Consider the following 20,515-nt stretch of genomic DNA (forward strand, 5'->3'; position numbering starts at 1 on the left):
AATGATGGGTAAATTGCAGTACAGAACATCCAGTTAGTTTTGGCTTACATTCTCTGTATGGAATTTCCTTTAGATACATTGGCTTCTTATCTCCAAGTCTGCTGCAATGAAGCAACTAATGCGTAACACCATCTGCTGTTATAATTGGGGCGGGGGGTGGGACTTTGCAAAGTGCAAAGGTCTATGAATTTAAATTTCAGTAGTTGGTTTCAGCCCCATAGAACATCTAGCTACCCACATCCAGTGAGTTCCAATAGGATGAATTAGACCACATAGTACCTCCTGATGGTCGACACATTCAGCAAATTTAGTGCATCTATTCAAAATGTCTTCATAAGATTAAAAATATGTAAATTGAGTTTTTGAACTATGGAAATAGAACAGAAGCAAAGTATTTTTTTCATATTATAGCAGAAAAGTTATTTTTCTTCATAATTTCAAAGTTCTTTTTGTTTGAAGCTACTAATAAAAATACCCTTGAGATATGGGTAGGCGTTAATGATTCACGGAAGGAAGAAGTTCAGAGATATTGCAAGTTGATTTTTTAATATGGGAATGTAGCCTTGTTATATTTACTTGGGGGGGAAAGTTATGAATTGAGACAATTCTTGACACCTCAAGGCCCTCGTGTTAAAAACAAAACAATTATGAAGGGTCCCTAATTACCCCTGGGAATTTGCCTCTATGAACTTACTGTATTTCCAAAGTATTTTGCTTCTTCTTTACCTACATACTTTTGCCTTTCCTTCTCGGAGATTTCACACAAAGATTGTTATAGGCTAGGAGTTTCCAAAAATATTACAAGGAAAGTTTCCAAGGCTAAGGAAAAATGGACAAAGCCTTCTGTAATGTGTGAACTTTTATTCCAGGCATACGTTCCTCTAGAAGCTGATCTTAGTCAGGGAGAGGTGAGTTATGGGTTGACTTTCTTTAATTTTCAAATTATTGCTGATGATTCCATGTTCTGTGAATGAAATTGCATGATTCATTGAATCACAAACTAGCCAACCAACATTATTAACCTAGATTTCCATGTGAAATCAGCTAATCCCATATTTTTTTTGCAAATCCAGGAATTTGAATTAATTAAGTAAATTATAATTCACTTAACCATGAGCAATTGTGTTGTATGTGCCAGACTATGTTAAATTGGGCTTAGCTGAGTTTAAACATCAGATATGGTGCCATAAAGCAGAGTTTGAGCTTCCCCACTAGAAGAAGCTGGAAGGTGATCCTGCAATATTTGTGATTTTAGCAAGTAAATAAACAAAGAAAAATATAAAATATTCCATCTCTTTGGCCTTTCTTTATTACGTAATTGTGCTATAAAGTGATGAGGATCACAGAACATATTGACCATGATTAGGGTGTTGCACTAAGACTAACCAGAACTAAATTCAAGTACATCCTCAACCGTGGAAGCTGACTGGATGACTGAGGCAGTAACTTTCTCAGCCTCACTCTCTCTCTCTGGGTTGTTTTGGGAAATGTTGGAAATGGAATAGTATGAAAAGGCAGAATATACATCTCATGAAGTAATAATAAAACAAACCACGTTGTAGCTCAAGTTATTTTCTGAAGCCAACAGCAATACTCTGTAGGATCTTAAGACATTGCCCAACAAAACTAGGGTATTGAGCCTCAGGTAGTTGCACAGGCTGTGCTGTAGGAATGATCTTATCTTGCAGGTTGCTTGACCCTCCAAGCAACTGCAGTGCCTGGGCAGCCAGGTCAAATATTTGGTAGCCAAGACCTCCTGTGTTGAGCAGTGTTGCCCTCTGAAAGCCTCTGCCTACTCATATGCTCTGTGACAGACGCTACTTTTGACATGATGCTAAGCTTTCTAGGCAAGGACAGTGAGAAGGTGAGGCAAGACTTGGCAGGGAAGAAGGGAGACAGGGCTGTCTGCTAATGTGGCATTTGGGATCATAAGAGTTTGATATCCTTAGAGCAATAATAAACCAAGAAAAGAATAAATCTAAGATAAATTGAACCTTCAGAAACATTCCAGGGAAATAAAGTAAAGATCAAAATTCCTTGTAATGTTCACTTTCCGAATATCTGGAGAATCTGTTTGTTTCTTGCCAGTGAAATGGTAAACTGTTAATTCATACAATGGAAATATCTTTTCCAATAGTTTATTGGCATGCATTCCTGACTTTGTTCTCTGGTTCAGGGCCAGAACAACATGGTCTGTGTGGTGCTTGACCTCTCCTAATAGACCTGTGCTTTGTCTCTTTGTTAATCCTTATATTGGCTAAATCTTGAGGAGCATTTAAATTCCTGATCTTAATGGACATGGCTGTGCGTACAGAAACATCCAATCATTTGAATAACTTCAGTACAATCTATGTTCCTCTGAGCTGGTTGACTTGTTTCTACAGTCAAAATAATTTCGCTTTGACTTGCATAAAAAAAGTGTTTATTTCACTTTTTAAAATTTTCTCCCATTTAGCTCCTGTTCTCTATACTTGACTTCCCCTTGAATGACATTTGTAGTCTATTTTTCCCCAAAATTTCAACAGTCCCTTAAAACACTTTTTCCTGCCAAGGTTTTATGATACTGGAACAACTTTTATTTCCATTTCCAGTACTTGCTAGCAGTTAAATTAGGTAATGCTGGGATTAGGGAACATTTTAAAGTAATTATTGTACTGTTTCATTGTTCATAATTGTTTGTATTGTATTATAAGTTGTGTACCGGGTTCGTTGCGCAGGAATGAAGACGAGGCGAGTGAGTTCAGCAAAGATCATGGTTTATTGCTTGCAGGATCTGAACTAGAGAACAGGGCTGCAGATGCAGCAATTTATACCCTGGCCCCTAGGCGGTGGCCAATTGTTGTGATTCAGGGTCAGCCTGTGGGTTCGGCAGTTGGGTCGGATGACTCAGAGGAGGAGGAGGAGGAGGAGGGGGGTGTTGAAGAGCTTGCTGAGGGGATTGGACAGCTTGATGAGAGCCCTCAGCCAGGCCCCTCTCATCTGGTCACAATGCAGACCCAGCTGTATGAGCCTGACAGCATGGATGAAGATGACCCACAGCTGGCCCTGTTCAAGGACGCCCGACCCAGGAGGCAGTCAATCAGGAGTAAACAGAGGAAGGCAATGGGGCTCCTCGGAAGGAGGCAGAGAGAAGCCACGCCCTGAACTGTATTTAAGGGGAAATGCTTGGGAGGGCTGGTTTGCTGAAGGCAACTGCTTGAAAAGCTCCTGTTTCTTGGTTCGTGTCTTGTTCTATTTGTTTTTGTAGCAATAAATTTGGCAGGCGTAATTCCAGCCTCTTGCCTTCTTGTAAAAGGGGTTGTCCCTGCCTTTTCTACAGGGCCGGTAGCAGGCTGGTACAGAACAGCCAATAGGTTTGAAGCAACCTATTGCTGCCTAGGGACAACCAATGGCAGCGCTGGAGACAGGTTGTCTGAGATGCTGGGAGCCGTTAGCTAGCTCCCTGCTCTTGCAACCTACCAGCCGTTGCCACGTGGTGTTAACAAGCAAGCCCAATACATTACATTATACATTGACTATTTTCTTTATGGAGTGTTTAGATCAGTGTTTCCCAACTTTGACCACTTGAAGATATGTGGACTTACTTCCAGATTTCCCCAGCCTACTAAATACAAGTATTACAAATATACTAGTAATTTAAGACAAACTCAACTCCTATGATATGAAAGACAAAGCCACACGATTTTCTTAGGAGCAGTATGGAAATATTGGTATTTTATCAGATAAATATGAAACACATGTATGTGTTCAGTACTAGTGCAGTATAGAGTGGAATTGCTCTATACTATATCATTTCTTGAATACTTGATGCTATCCATCTGTTGATGTAGCCTAGGACTGCATTGGCTTTTTTGGCAGATGCAGCACACACATACTTAAATGATAGTCCACAAGACAGCTAGATTCCTCTTGCAGGAACTACTGTTGAGCCAGTTGCTTCCTATTCCATACCTATGCATTTGGTTTTTCCTGTCTATGTTCAGGACCTTACTTTCCTCACCACTGAACTGCATCTTGTGGGACAGGGCCCAATGGTCAAGTCTATCAAGATTCTTCTGAATCTTGAGTCTAACTTCCAAAGTGTTGACAGTTCTCCCCAGCTTGGTGTTTTCTTCAAATTTATGAGTTCACTTTCTATATTTTCATCTAGATCATTTATGAAGATGTTGAAGAGCACCGGGCACAAGACAGAACCTTGAGGCATCCCACAAATGCTTCCCTCCATGTAGATGTAGTTCCATGGAGTAGAACAAATTGAATTTGATTGGTCAGCCAACTGCAAATCCATCTGGTGGTGGTACTGTCTACCCCATATTGCACTGTGTTTCTCAGAAGTAGGTTATCAAATATCTTGCTGAAGTCTAAGTATACTATATCCACTATATTCCCTGATCCACTAATTTAGTCACTTTTTCAAAGAGGTCAATATGTTTTGTTTGGCATGATCTGCTTTTAACAAATCCTTGCTGGCTTCTAGCAAGCCACTTCATTTCAATTTAGGAAGTGGCTTGATATTTCTTGTTTTGAGACTATATTTTTTTTTTAAAAAACTTTTCGGTTTACCTATAGTCTTTATTTATTGCAGGTATTAGCCTCCCATCCAAATACTAATCCAACCTAACCTTGCTTAGTTTCTCAGCACAGTTAAGGTAATATGCTTATGTCATTTGTCTATAATTAGCACTATTCTGAAAACAATGTTAATGCTGCAATTGTAAATAAAGCTAAATCAGATTTGTCAAAATACCCCAAGCAATTGTTGTAAAACAATATTTTAATACTTTAATAATTATTCATCTGCCCCAAAATGTTTCAGAGTATTTTGTTTTATCTTCTGAATTTAAACCTAAGTCAGTTGCTCTAACTCAATTAAAGTTCCAAAGGCATTTTTGGATTGGAAAAAAAATCTGTTTCTAGGATACAGAGGATGATAATTGTCGTCCACTCAGTTCATTTGCATCATCTTAACTCTGTTTTTTTCCCTATAAAAATCCACTTTCTGATGAAATGGATGCTTGCCTCTAGCAGATAAAAAAAACACAATGACTAGTCTGCTTGATTTATTTGGTTGTTACTGAGTAGCAAAAAATAAACAGAAGTGGCCATATCTTTTTAAAAAATCTTCAGCTTTGAAAAAGATCTCAAAATCCTTTTTATTGAAAGTGTTGAGTTTATGATTCTTGGAAAGCCACATAAATGTATTTATATTCTGAGGAAGCTATGAAGATGATCGTTAAAAGAAATCAATCAATGGTTTCACTATTATCTTTTCCAAGGAATTATTAGAACAATTCCTATGTTATATTCACCATTTACAAGACTTGTCAGGAAATGGATGGCTATATTAATTGTATCAGCAAATAAACTGTTTTTTGGTTTGGTCAGAAACCTTGACCGGCATTTTAAAAAAATTAGTATGCAATCATAATTGATCTGAAGCTAATCAGAGAGTCTTGAACTAAGGATTCTACCATCCAATTTAGTGGTTGGAGTTTTATACTAAAACCAGTGAAAAGCTAACTCTGTGATTATAGGAATTCTATTATAATTAGCTAAAAATAAGGAGTTGAAGGAAAAGTTCCAAAGAAAAATAATAAACTTCATCCTTCTATCTGTTACAAGGACAATTGATTCAAAATTATTTATGAAACATGAAAAGATCACTCAGGAAAAATGGCCAGAAGCAGCTTCCAAAATCAAAGAATATTATGTTAAATGAAACACAAACTTCTTTTTCTCTCAAATTTAAGATTTAAGATGGGTCCCAAAAGATTTGTAAATGAAAGTTGGAATTTAAGAAAAAGTAAGGATAAAGTAAGTAGTGAACTGGCCAAATTTAGATGTTATCAGTAGTAAACACATCCGTGTGAGTCAAAAAGTCAAGATGGCAGCCACTGCAATGCCTCCCCCCTTTTGTATGTGCATCAGTGTCACCTGCATGTGCAAATGGGTGGGTTGTCATGACTACAATTCTGACCTTTTTTACACCTTTCCAGCCTCTGGATGCTGCTATTTGATTCCAGAACATTCTGGTTAATACAGCAGAGAGTGATTTTGAAAAAGTTTACTTTAAACTGGGAATTTGGTTGACTAAGTGGCAATTGGAATTCAGTGCAAGTAATGTAAATTGATCCACATTAGGGCAAGAAACTTAGAACTATTTGTACGTACTTATAGTCTCTGAGTACTCTTTAAATTAACTTAGAAAAAGGTAGAATGCATTGCATGTATTGCATAACTGAATTACGATATCAGTTCAGTAGGTGGCAGATGTGAAACAAAATGGCCACACAAATCTACTATGTAACCACATCTGGAATCCCATGTGTAGGAGGTGGGAGTGATTAAACAAATAATAATGAGAAATTGGAAAAGTGTCACAGTATTATTGCAGACGTTAAAGAATGGTTCTTGAAAATATAACACTTATCCATCTTGGAAAAGGCAATATTTTCTTCTAATCAAAGCATGAAACAATATCTTCCTCTCTGGGAGAGTTTTTATGGTATTTTACAATAATATATTCTACCTGATTATTCTATAGTATTATGTATTTTATTAGTAAACCACAAATTTACTACATAAGGTAGGGATTTGTTTTTAAATTTTCTTCCCTTTGCTTTTTCTGGTTTCTATCATTTTTTAAGTTCAAAGATTGCTTCATTTAATTTTGTTCTTTAATGTATCATTGTATTTTGCTTATATTTGTATTTCTCTAAAATAAAGACAAAATGTAAAATTTTAAAAAGCCTACCAAACAAAAAGAAAAACACTTCAAACCCATTCATTGCTGCAATTTGAATCTAGCTTTCTGTCTAATTGTGATAACAGCAAATCCTGTGAAATAATTGATCAACTGTTTTCTTTTCTTTTTATTTTTAATATCAGCCTATGGTATTTTAGCAGTTATTGTTTATCATTTTTTATTTTTTATATTGATTACATTTTGTTTTTTGATGTGGTAGGATGTGATAAAGAAAGAAAACAAAATCAGACATTCCAAGATAAGATAAGATAAGATAAGATAAGATAAGATAAGATAAGATAAGATAAGATAAGATAAGATAAGATAAGATAAGATAATCTTTATTGTCATTTTTTACTGTGGGCACAACGGCACACATAAAAAATGAAATTTAGTTGCCCACTCTCAAAGTGAAACACATACATGACACACACCTAAAACATACTATATACAACATATGTGTTGCAAATCTGTATGACTCATAGAATCAAAAAGATCATTTAGTGCTCTACTACTGTATCCTTTAGAGCAGGGATGTCAAACTGCTGGCCCGCAGGCCAGTTGCATCATGTGAAGGCCACGCCCACCCCAGCTGTGGGTTTGACACCTGTGCTTTAGAGCATCATTAATAGATCAAATCTTTGAGTTCTCTTGTGAAAAAAAACTCTTCACTTCAAGCAGATCATATTTCACTACAAGTCATGTTGTCAGGAAGGTCTTTTTGAAATCTAGCTTGAATCACCCTCCATGTAGTTTTAACCCATTAACTCTGGTTCTCCTCTCCAGGGCAATAGAGCACGCGGAGAAACACCAAATCTCGAGTCTTCGTCCCAAATGCAGAAAGCAACTGGGATAGCTCAGCAGAAGGAATGGGTGTTCCTCCGCCGAATCTCGAGGCTTCGTCCCACATGCAGAAAGCAAGCTGAAACAGAGAGGGAGACTGTAAGGAGCGCGAGATCAGCGGGCGCGGAGAAATGCCGAATCTCGAGTCTTCGTCCGAAATGCAGAAAGCAAGCTGAAACAGAGAGGGAGACTGTAAGGAGCGTGAGATCAGCGCATGGGGAGAAACGCCGATCTCGTGTTCCTGGCAATCTCCCTTGATTTCCACTTGTGAAGTTCAGGGCTGACCTTACGGACTCTCCAGAGCTCCCGTGGGCCCAGGAGGACACATACACAGGGCCGCTGATCAGCTGACAACTCTGTACCACCGGCCCCGACCTCTGCCGACGGGCTCCAGTTGCCGGAGGTCAGGGCCAGCTGTTCAGAGTCACCAACAGTGGAGAGGAGCGGAGTGCGGGTCTGGAGCACCTCCATATCTCGGCAAGGGCACTAAGCTGCCTGAAAAGCAGCCACCGCTGCCACCAACCTTTCTGTTTTTTCCACCCGGCAGGCAGGCGTTGCTACTCCTGCCGCCAAAGATGCTCCAGCATCTCGGCGAGCGCACTAGGCTGCCCCAACAGCAGCCGCCGCTGGCGAAGCGATTGCCCGCTCCTTGGGGCTCGCTGTTGCCATGGGAGCTGGCATGGGGATTTGTTTCTGTGGGGGAGGTGGAGGCTGATGGAGATGCGGCAGACCTCCGGTGTCTCTCTTGCTGCCGCCTCCACCGCTATTGTCGTTGGCTTCTGCTACGGCTGAACCCGGGCAGCCTCCTCAACCCCCAGCAGTGGCATCCGGAGATTCTCAGGTTAAATCAGAACCAAGCAGCAAGTGAAAAAGTTAGCAGTAGCAGCAGTAGCGGGAGTGGTTTTAATTGCCAAGTGTCCCCATGGAAGTCAATGAGAGCAAAAGAAGCTTTTGCGAGGAACGTGTGAGTGAATGAGAGAGCGAGATAAAAGCTTTCTTTTTATCCCTTTCTTCCAACACCACCTTCCCCCCGGTCGTTTCTCCTGAGTCACCAACCTTCACAGCTCCCTGCCGCTAGCAAGAACCATCTTTTTGAGTTTTTTACTCTTCTTTTTCCAGGCTAAGGGAATGCCAGCCCTGCTGATGTAAGAAAAGCGAAGCAGGGACCCTATTCTGGCTCTCCAGAATAGAGGGGCCGCTTCCTAATAAATGTGGCTGATCAGTCTTAGTTTCTTCTACAAGGAATGGTTGGGGGAGGGCTGCGTTTGCTTCACCCTTTCCTCCCCCAAAAGGTTCCCTGCTTGGAAGGAGGAACATGAAAGGGTGCAGATTGGGAAGGGGGATTGCGTCTTTCCTCATACAGCAAAACTGGTAAGAGAAAGCTTGTGGGCTGACCAACTAAGCTGCTAAATCCCCTCTTTCTAGCAGACCCTTCTGACTGGGAAGAAACCTTGGCAATGAACGGATTTGGAGGCGTGTGCGCGTGTACACACACACAGAGAACTCTCCCTCCCCGGTACGCCCCATCTGACCGACCTTTCCAGCAGTCCTCCTGTCTCTTCCTCCGCTGCCGCCATGTGAAGTCTGAAGAAGAAAAGAGGTTTGTGGGCAGTCCCACAAACAGCTTGTGGGAAGTCCCACAAACCAAAGAACTTCAACCAATCAATTCAAGCTTTGCAAGTTTTTTTTCCATGAGAAGTTTGAATTGATTGGTTGAACTTTTTTAGTCCCACTTTTTTTTTTGGGACTGCACATGGCAGAGGACTGGGAGCCGCAGGAGACGGCTGAAAGAGCGGGTTGCCGACCCGTGCTCTATGTGATAATTCTTCAGGTATTTGAAGATTGCTATCACATCTCCCCTTAATTGTCCCTTTCATAGTCAAAACATGCCCAAATCCTTACTTCATTCCTCTTGGTTTCCAGACCCTTCATTATCTTGGTAGCTCTTCTTTCACTTATTTCCATTTGTCATTGTCTTTTTTGAACTGTAATGTGTGGACACTTTATTCCAAATAAGGATCTTCCTGTGATTCAGAATCTATGTTTCCTGTTAATGCACCCTGAGATAATATTGGTCTTATGAACAGATGTTTCACATTGCTGGCCTATGTTTAATTTGTGATTGACAAGGACAACCAGATCCTTTTTAAGTGTACTACTGCCCAGTCAAGTCTTCTCCATTTTATGACTTTTATTTTCTCTACCCAGTTGCACAACTTTGCATTTCTCCCTGTTAAATGCCATCCTATTTATTTCATCCCAATGCTCCAGCTTGTCTAGAAATGTTTGAATCTTCTCTCTCTCTAAAGAATTAGCCAACACTTCCAGTTGGTAAGTATACCAATATGGAGAGAAGGAGAAAGCTGTCATTATCTCCTCTAGTCTCTGATTAAAGTGGTATAATTCAGTTGCATCTTTTGTCTCTCTGTTTGATGTGGACTCAACTGCTTTGTATACAAATCTCCCAGATTCAATCCTTAATATTTCACCTTGGATTAAGGAAGAAACTACTTTGAAAAGCTACTTTTGCTAAGAGTAGACAGCACTGAGGTAAACTGATAAATGACATGATTTGGTAGAAGGCAGCCATCTTTGTCTTATTAAAGTTTCTAAAGGAGGTTAATATGTCAATCAAAATGCCTGTACAAGCACAGTTCTGGTTTTAATCCAGGTTTATCCTAGAATGAGCCCTATTCTAATAGAGGTTTTTCTCCAAATATCATTCCACGGAGCTTCTATATTTTTAGGTATACAGCCAATACGAGAATACACTGACACTGACAAAAAATGAAAGCTTCACAGTTTATATCACTAGTTTCATTAAACCAGGAGCACCCAACTTTGTTTACGCTGGGAATGACATATAGCTTTGGATAAGACACAAAGAACTGCACTCCTCAAAGTAGTTGGATCTCAGACAAAATGGGCATTGTTATAACAACAATCCAATTGTTTTGATTTAAATTTAGCATTTAATTAAATTCAGTGACTATGATTAATCCCCAGGAATTTAATAATTTTCTCCTTCTGATACATTAAAAATGCAAGCAGATGGCAATTTGGGGGGTTATAGCTATTGCTTTTCAGAAACTCTTTTGTGAAAGGAATAATAATATATCGATAACTATTTTATAAGTTGTCTAATTAACTTGCTAACAAGCACTTGGCTTTTGCTTGCTGTTGACCTTCAGTAGGAAACAATGACTATTTGTGGTTGCCACACATTTCTTAAGAAAAACAACATAGGACAGGAATATAAGAGAAGAGAGGATCTGACCCTTGTTCATGTTCATGTACAACTTTTGCAATGACACGTGTAGGAATGGTAGTAAGGAAAGTAGTGATTACGACAAGGACAGGGAAGAATAGGGGAATAATAATAATAATAATAATAATAATAATAATAATAATAATAATAATAATAATAATAATAATAATGTTGGAAGGGACCTTGGTGGTCATCTAGTCCAACCCCCTGCTCAGGCAGGAAACCTTATACCATTTCAGTAAAATGGCTGTCCAGTCTCTTCTTAAAAACCTCCATTGTTGGAGCATTCACCACCTCTGGAGGCAGGTTGTTCCACTGGTTAATTGTTCTAACTGTCAGGAAGTTTCTCCTTAGTTCTAGGTTGCTTCTCTCCTTGACTAGTTTCCATCCGTTGCTTCTTGTCCTGGTCCGGTAACCAGGACAACAGAAGAAAAATAAGGAATTAACCCAGTGGTCAGTTCCAAGAATAGGGAGGTGACCTGAAGGAGGGTTCCGAGAAAGGGAAGTATCAAAAAGTGTTTTCGGAAAATCATTTGATGATGTGTTTAACAAGAAAAGTGCTAAGCACATTGATTTGTGCTTAGATTGTAAGCCGCCTTGAGTCTTCGGAGAAGGGCAGGATATAAATGGGATTAAAATAAATAAATAAATAAATAAATAAATGGGAGGGAAATGGGATGGCTATTGGATGGCACCAGAATGCTAGAGGTGGGCACACTGTAAAGGTATAAAGCCTGCCTCAAAGATTTGGGTGTTGCCACCTGGCTCAGCCGTCACACTTAATGACTGCTTGTCCATTTGGTCCTTATTGCAATAAGTTGTTGAAATGTGAGTACTGAATTCATGTGTCAAATGTAAATAAACCTCTGGATCCTAAAGTGAGAATGTTGTGTGTTTTCTCTTGTTTCTCTTTAACAAGTTTTTTCCCCTGACACTTTGCAGCCTGAGGATATTTTTGCACTTCTGTTTCAAACTATGCATCATACCAGCAAGCATTGCAATGTTATTTAAAAGCTGTGCCCTCCCATTTTTAAAAAGGAAGTAATGTATTACAGATTATTACTAGAATATTGCCTGCCCTTAAAGGAAACATCCTCTCCTTTGAAGGCTAGCCATTTTTGTTTTTTAAAAAACAAATCAAGAAAAGTCCCCCGCTCCCTGCACTAGATGTTGTAAATGATCCCATCACAAGCCTCAGAGCTCAGACAAATTATGGTTGTCCAGCATTAGTCATGCCTTTTGCACATACTCCAATTGTTTTGTGTGCTTCGATCTGTGGGGGCTGCAGGGGAGACTTCCTTAGCTCATTCAGGTAGACTCATTCCTTTTGGGCCCATGTTTGGGATGGTGAAATAAAATAGTTCCCATCATTATCCCTAGGAGTTAATTAACTGTGACACTGGGAAAAGGGCAACCTCTGGATAATGAGATATTTATAAAAAGGTCTGTCATTTGCAAGGTTAGACAGTTATCCAAAGGATGCTAGTATATGGGGCTGTGTTCCTAGCATGCTATTTACTTAAAAGGTAATAAACATCATCAGATCAAAGGTGATAGCAATATTCAAGCTAAAAGTGTGCCAAAGGAATATGCTGTGTACAGCATAATAACATAAGAACATTCACATTTCCAGCTGTGAACTTTTTTCCAACTCCCTATTTACAACTATATGAATATTAAAGCAAAACAGAATCATGTCTCTATAGAACAGGGTCAAATGAAGCAATATATTGCATTCTCAGCATACAGTTTAAAAAACAAGCCCTTCCTACACATTATCTGGGATGTCCAAAAGACCCAGAAAAGAATATTTTGTTAAGAATCTCCTTTTAAGATCATGGATATCAACTTAATTTTCTTCAAAACATTAGGTCATAGTTTTGTTAAATGAGACTGTTCCAACTTTTATTGTTCCTTGTTGCTTGCCCACAGTATTTATCTTAATATAATGTTTCGGTTCTGAGACAAAGTTAATGACAGACTTGGGAACTTCAACTAATATATCTAAACAGTTGAAGTTTTCAGGCATGGCTAACACTTGTGTCTATATATTGAAGAAAAAACAAGTTTTAATTAAATGCACTGCTATTCAGTAGTCTTAGGAATTCTTCTGTCCTTCAAATTGCAGACAAATCAGTCTAGGTGTTACTAAATTCTCCTGAAGAAAATTCCATTTATACAGTATCTCTTAATACTATTTCTGCAATGAATATAGACAGATATTGAATACTTCAATGAGACTGTGCAATGATGCTTGTTAGCTTTAACCTGTGCCCACTGCCCCAGCCAGTTTATCTTGCGGTCATAGACATAGATAAAGGTAGTTTTCTCACTATGATGCAAAACATGGCCAAAAAGAATGATTGTCCACAAGGGGAGCAGGCAACAGGGATAACCGAGAAAATTAGGTTTTATTTTTTTTTAACACTGCATTTTGCCTATCAGTGAAAAGCCATATTTAAAGTAAATTACAAATAATAATCACTTTAAGGAGGATTCAGAGAAATTGGAACAATTTCAGAAAAAGGCAGCTGAATGATTAGATAACTAGTAACTGTGAAAGAAATGGAAGGAGCTGGCTATGTTTAACCTTGAAAAAAGATAACTGAGGGGAGATATAATAATACATTTTCCCAATACCTGAATGATAGTCATGGAGACAAAGGTCACCTTTTTTTTGTTTTAGAGTGCAGAAAACAAAATAATGTGTTTAAATTATAGGGAGGCAAAGTCTGATAGAAGGTTAGGAATAATAGTAAGAACAATTCCGTTGGAAGTTGAATCTTTCAGTGTGTGATTGTAAGTGTTCCCAAGAGTTTCTCTCTTTAGCAATAATTTATGAATCATATTTTATATCATAACACAGGGGTGTCAAACTCAATTTCATTGAGGGCCGCATCAGCATTGCGGTTGCCCTCAAGGGGCCAGGTGGGTATGGCCAGGGTGGGCATGGCCTACTGGGTGGGTGTGGCTAGAGTGCGTATGGCCTACTGGGTGGGTGTGGCCAGCTCTACATCGTTCACATCAAGGGTACCTATGGGGGCCTGGGCAGGAGTGGGACAGATCTGAGGGTCTCTGGCAGACGGAGGGTCTCTGGCCCAGGGCCAAGGCAGTGGGGGCCGTTCCCTCACTGTTTCCAGGATGGCTTCGCGGGCCACATGAAACCACTTCGTGGGCCAAATCCGGCCCCCGGGCCTTGTGTTTGACATGTCTGTCATAACAGAAAGGAGATTATTTTTATTATAAACAAGAGTCTAACCCCACCTAACCACGTTTTGTCAGAAAAAGAGTCCAAGAACATGTACTTTGTGTATGTGTGTTTGAGACAAAAGGCAGAAATAAATGACCTTAGATTAGAAATTTCTTAGACAATAATAGGCAGAACGATAGACAAAGAGGGGACATAGAGTTAATCCTTCCTGATCATAATCATAGGGCCTTCATGGTCAGTAGGTCAAGAAAAGCTGAAGAACCAGTGTCATTGGATTTGGACTTCCAGCAGAGGAAGAGAGCTATCTGGTTCATTTTTACTGGGTGTATTCAAGTGGAAGCTGGGTTGCTCTGACTCAGATGCTTGCATTGGATTTCTGCAGCGAGCAGGAGGCTGGGCTTCATGGCCTTCTTCCAACTTCATAACTGTATGATCATTACAAATTAAAAGTGTTCAAAATAGGGAATGAAAGCTGAAATAACTAATATAACAGATCTGAATAAAAGATCCAGCTGAAGTAAAATCATCTTAACAACCTGTTCAAGGAGGCTCTCAGAAATCAAATCTGAGTCTCAAAATGTTTAAGAACATGGGGAACATACTTACACTTATGTTTTGTGGCTCTACTTTCAGTTTTTCCATTTTTATTGAAAGTATGAGAATCTGAACTGGGAAGACCTTCTGCATCTTAAATAGCCATTGAACTTTGGCTCAGGTTTATGGATTGCTCTAATTCCTGGCCATTTAAGGCTTGTCTGTTACATTTATTTATTTACAAAATTTATTAGTTTAGAAAAATTAGGTGACGGATTATGTTTTAATGTGCTTAAATTTTACATTTAAAATTATATATTTATGGTATCATTTCTCTTCTTCTGAATCAGAATGATTTAAAGTCCACAACTTTAAAAAAAAGATACTTGAGTTATTGCTCTAAGACTATTTTCTGTATCATGTAAACCTGGTCAGCTAAAAAGTAATAAATATTTCTACAATATTCTACTTAAAATGAATTTCATCTTTTATTAGTAAGTCTTATAAAAACTCATAAATATGATCGTAAACTGTAAATTATAGTATAGTGGCTAGTATGTTGGACTTGGACTAGGAAGGACTAAACTCAAATCTTCGATCAGTAGCAAAACTCATAGAATAATTTAGGGGTAGTAATTGTCTTACCCTCATTACCATGGTGTTTTAGCTGCTTGAAGGTCCCAGTGAAGTAGACCGGCACACAAGCGTTCATGAATCATTTTGTATCACACCTAGTACAAGCATACCTGGTAGATGGAGAATAAGCATAATAAGCAAGGAGCTATGCATTTGGGCAGCAATCAACCAAATCTTTAAGAACAGCATTCCTCAATCTGCAAGCTCTCCAGATGGTCATTGTGAGAATTCTGGAATTCCATATGTGAAGGAGATCCCGATGGACAAAGTAAGATCTTCCAATACTGAATGCTAATTGCAGTTTTTAAAGAGCATCCAGATATTTCTGTGTATTTATTGTTGTTCTAGTGCAACTGATGAATATGAATGTCTGCAGCAAAGTCATCCCCAGAGCCTGATATTCATGAAAGAAAAATGTTTAGGATCAGGTGCAGAACATTTTCCTGGAGTTTGACAATTGGTAATTCATTTGACTATGAAACAATAGCTAGTTACAAATGGGCTTTTTGACATTCTCCACTGAATTTGAGACATTCTCCAAAAAACTGAGTGGACAATTTTTCCAAATTTCTGAAGTAAGAAGAAATTATCCCATAAAATTATCAATCAATTGCTAAAGATGAGACTTCTTATTAGGGCTGAATATAACACCTGTAATGTATTGGCATTGTATGTATAATTCACTTGCTTATGTTAACTCTTGCTTAATGGTTGACCTACTTTCTGTATGTTGTAATGGGTACTGGGCTGAGCTAGACTTGCTGTCTCCAGGCAGTTAAGTAGGTTTGGGGTGGGAAACTACTCCTTCAAATCTATTTGTTGCCCCCTAGAGGCTGTATAAATAGCTGCGCAGCAGCTATTAGCTTGCTTCTGTTCTCACTTAATAAACTTGTTGCTGTTTGAACACTTCATCTTACTTAATGCCTTCAAGAACCAATACTTAACACTGGCGATGAAGGTGGGATGTGCTGCTTCATCGTAAGAGCCTGAAGTCACTAGGGGGTGAGGCCAGCACAGAGCCTGGCAGGAACTACATTCCCACCCTCAGTCTGCCTAGTAATCCACACTGGAGACCACCATGCCCTAAGGATCCGTCCTAGGGCCTATGCAGAAGCCAGCAGCACAAGGCAACGTGAGGAACAAGCAACGAAGACTACTCACCATGGTGAAGGTCGGAAAGCTTGAATAATTTGATGTGACACACCTGGAGAGATGGGCATCCAACCAGGTCACCAAAGATGGACTGAAGGCCGCAACACTTCTCTGTGTGTGCGGCCCAGCCACCTTTGATATCGCCTAGAACTTGGTTGCACTGGCACAGCTCGAGTCTGTCACCTATGCGGACTTGAAGAAATGGCTCTGAGACCATTTTGAGCTGAAGTTATCCATGATAGTGTGGAGGCACACCTTCGAGCAACGCGAACAACAACCCGGCGAATCGGCAAGGGAATTCATTGCAGCGCTTTGGCAAACATCTCGTCTATGTAATTTCACCGATTTAGAAGAGAGACTAAGAGACCGCTTAGTCTGTGGACTCAGAAACCAAGAGCTCCAACAAAAACTTTTCGCGAAGGAGACTCTCTTGCTACAAGAGGCCTTGAAGGAGGTCATGGCGGATGAAGCTGCTGAAGGGGCCGTGAAAGCATTGCAGCCTGCCAAAAGCAGGCAGAGCACCGAAGCCATCCACCACGAGGACACTGACTGAAGGGAAGACACTGACTCTGAAGTCGATAAATTACAGAGGCACCAGGAGAAGGGACCGAGGCCATCTGAGAAGGCAGTTCCATTCCCTAGGTGTATGGGCTGCGGAGGCTGCCATCAATATGCATCAGGTCATTTTTGGACAACCACGTGCTGGGTGTGTGGAAAACCAGGCCACATTGCCACTGTCGAGGTTGCCACTGGGACCGCCAACCAGACGAATCATTCAGGAGAGGTACCGGGGCCCTGGGGCAACACCGAGTAGGGTTCTGCTCTAGTCACAGGAGCATGTTCTGTACTGGTGCCCACCGACCACTTAAGCAGAAGTTTCTATTGCAAGTCGAGGTTCAGGGAGTTCCATGTAAAATGGAACTGGACACAGGTTCAGCTGTGTCCATCATCTCCATCGGAACTTTCCGGCACATATGCAGCTACAGCAACAGATGGGTCAAACTTCGACCATCTAACATTTTATTAACAGACTTCCAGAAATCCCGAGTGGCACTCAAGGGTGAAGCCACAATTGTTGTGAAATTCAAGGGGTTTACAGGCCTGCTAGAGGTTGTTGAGGTGGAAGGCCAACGAACGAGCCTCATAGGGGTAAATTGGTTTGATGCATTGGGCATTCATGTCACCGGCATTCACTGGACACAAGTGGCAAATTTGTCTTCAGGCTGCCAAGAGTTTGTGGATGTTTTCAGTCCAAGCCTGGGAGAGTACAAGGGTCCTCTGGCTTGGACAAAAACACTCAGTGGAAGTGGACAAATGTCCATGAAAGGAGTTTCCAGGCAGTAAAATCACTGCTGTCCTTGAACCCGGTGCTTACGCTCTTTATTGAAAATCTGCCAGTTTGCATCACATGTGATGCATCCCCATATGGGGTTGGGGCTGTGTTGAGTCATTTGTCGGCTGATGGGGTACAGTCTCCCGTTGCCTATTATTCAAGGACCCTGTCTTCAGCTGAGCGCAATTACGTATGCGCAGATTGACAAGGAGGCCTTGGCTATTGTGGCCGGGGTTAAAAAGTTCCATGACTATTTGTATGGCCGCCAATTCATGGTCTTCACTGACCACAAGCCCTTGCTAGGATTATTCACTACAGACAGGCAGACACTCAGATTCTGTCACCCAGAATGTTGAGGTGGTCTATATTTCTTTCAGCCTACAGCTACAGGCTGGTTCACAAACCGGGCAAAGACATGGGCCATGCAGATGGCCTTACCAGATTGCCCTTGCCACACGTGGAGCCAGATCCGGCTCCAGATGCATGCATTTTAGCCATACAGGATATGCTAGAGTTCCCTCTCCATGCTGGAGACGTAGCTGCGGAGTCAGCAGCTGACAAAACCCTTAGCCATGTACTGACATGGGTTCACACAGGATGGCTTGACAATAGCCCGGGACCAGAATTCCAAAGTTTTTTTTATGCAAAAAAATGAGCTGTCAGCTCATAAGGGGTGTATCCTTTGGGGCAGTAGAGTTATAGTCCCCAGCTCACTCCAACCCAGGGTTCTTCAGTCTCTGCACAAAGGCCATCCATGAATAGTGTGGATGAAGGCACTGGTGAGGAGCTATCTCTGGTGGCCAGGGCTAGATAAAGCTATCGAAGCCCAAGTACACGGATATTACACGTGTCAACAATCCAGACCGGTGATACCGCAAGCCCCTGTACACCGATGGGAGGAACTGTGGTCAAGAATCCACGTTGATTTTGCAGGGCCCTTTCAGGGACAGCTGTTTTTAATAGTGGCCGATAACCACTCCAAATGGTTGGAGGTGGTTCCAATTTCCAACATGACTACTGCTAGGACCATCCAGGTGCTGCAGAAACTATTTGCAACACATAGGCTTCCAGATGTCTTAGTCTCCGACAGTGGGGCCCAGTTCACCACTTCAGAATTCCAGGCTTTCCTCAGGGCCAACCTCATAAGGCATGCCACGTCAGCTCCCTTTCACCCATCGTTGAACAGTCAGGGAGAACGTATGGTCCGCATGACCAAGGAATCCCTGAAACGAATTGTCTCAGGGGATTGGCACCACAGGCAGGCTGATTTTCTAGTTTGCCAGCACACAACACCCTGCACAGCCGAGCTTTGTTGGGGTAGGAGGTTGATCAGTAAACTGGACAGGCTGTACTCCGACAGAGTCACAGCAGAAACTTCATGCCCAAAGGCACCAAGAAGTTTACAAGTGGGTGACCAGGTGTGGGTCAGGAATTACAGGCAAGGGGCATTGTGGGTGGCAGCAAAGATTGTTAAGGTGTCATGACCTCTCTCCTATGAGGTGGTCCTGAAAGATGGGCGCGTCATTCGCCGGCACATTGATCAGCTGCATCGGTGGTTAGCAGATCAGTCGCTGGCTCAGGACTCCCAAGAGGGTCAGACTCAGGGTCCGCGGGACAGCAGTCCAACAGAGCAGTTTGCACACTCTGAGAGTATCTTGTGCACCGCAATGGGGAAATGGCTAGAGAAGAATCCTCTCCAGTCACACAAACTGTGTCCCAGGACCTGGACAGGCAAACTGATCTGAGAAGCAGCCCTGCAGACTTCACTGCACAATCGGACTTTGGGGCGGGTCAACTGGGAATGGCCAGCCAAAGGGACTCGAGTCACTTCGACTCAACGGAACCCCAGAGTCCTGGTCTACCCAGCCTGGCAGGCAAGCAGCTAGACCAGGAGATCCCTGTAACCCCCAGATGTTCTGAATGGTCATGAAGGCCGCCTAAGTATCTGCAAGATTATGTAAAACAAATGAGAGTTTGTGCTATCCAGGGGGAAGGGGTGTAATGTACTGCATTGTATGTATAATTCACTTGCTTATGTTAATTGTTGCTTAATGGTTGATCTACTTTCTGTAACGGGTACTGGGCTGAGTTAGACTTGCTGTCTCTGGGAAGTTAAGTAGGTTTGGGGCAGGAAACTGCTCCTTCAAATCTATTGGTCACCGCCTAGAGGCCAACCATATAAATAGCTGTGCAGCAGCTATTAGCTTACTTCTGTTCTCAGTTAATAAACGTGTTGCTGTTTGAACACTTCATCTTGCTTAATGGCTTCAAAACCAAATACTTAACAACACCATTATGAAAAGACAGGTTAGGAGAAACTGCCTTATGATGTCTTCCCTTGAGGTTTACCTGGAACATAGGAAGATTACAGACCAGTGATAATATACAATGAAAGCTAGATCATTCAAACAACCTTTGGTACCTTGCAGTTAAATTAAATCATGAGCATTTCTCCAAAATTCTGTTGTACATGGCAGAGCACAGTAGCAGCTGTATTATTCTCTGTCAACATCCCCCCTTCACTCTAAAACTCTCTGCCCATATTTCCCAGTCTCAAAAAGCCCAGTGAGTTTACTAGGATTTAAACGAAGCATGAGAAGCCAGGGAGGCTGCATATTGTGGCTAGAAAATTGTACAATGAAAAACAGCAATCCACTTACCTTCATAAACAAATGCACAACTGACCTACCTATTGCTGCTGCTGATTATCTCCTGTCTGGGTTCTGTTTTACTATTTTCTACTTTAGAGATTCTTTGTCTAACTTTGACTTAATATCAGAATGCTACTGTATA

At 41.0% G+C, this 20,515-nt stretch overlaps 1 protein-coding gene across 1 annotated transcript in view; it reads right to left on the reverse strand.

Annotated features, from left to right (window-relative positions):
• Positions 1 to 8,059, reverse strand: part of DNMT3L (DNA methyltransferase 3 like) — a gene marked incomplete at both ends in the record, with an annotated part of 50,752 nt that extends 42,693 nt beyond the window's left edge. The window contains one exon of the mRNA XM_081326366.1: positions 7,879 to 8,059. Within this exon, the coding sequence (XP_081182492.1) occupies positions 7,879 to 8,059 (181 nt within the window). The remainder of the gene's footprint in view (positions 1 to 7,878) is intronic.
• Positions 8,060 to 20,515: the final 12,456 nt, after the last annotated feature.

Source organism: Vipera berus, assembly GCF_964194415.1.
Source record: "Vipera berus genome assembly, chromosome: 4".
In the NCBI taxonomy this organism is placed as follows: Eukaryota; Metazoa; Chordata; class Lepidosauria; order Squamata; family Viperidae; genus Vipera; species Vipera berus.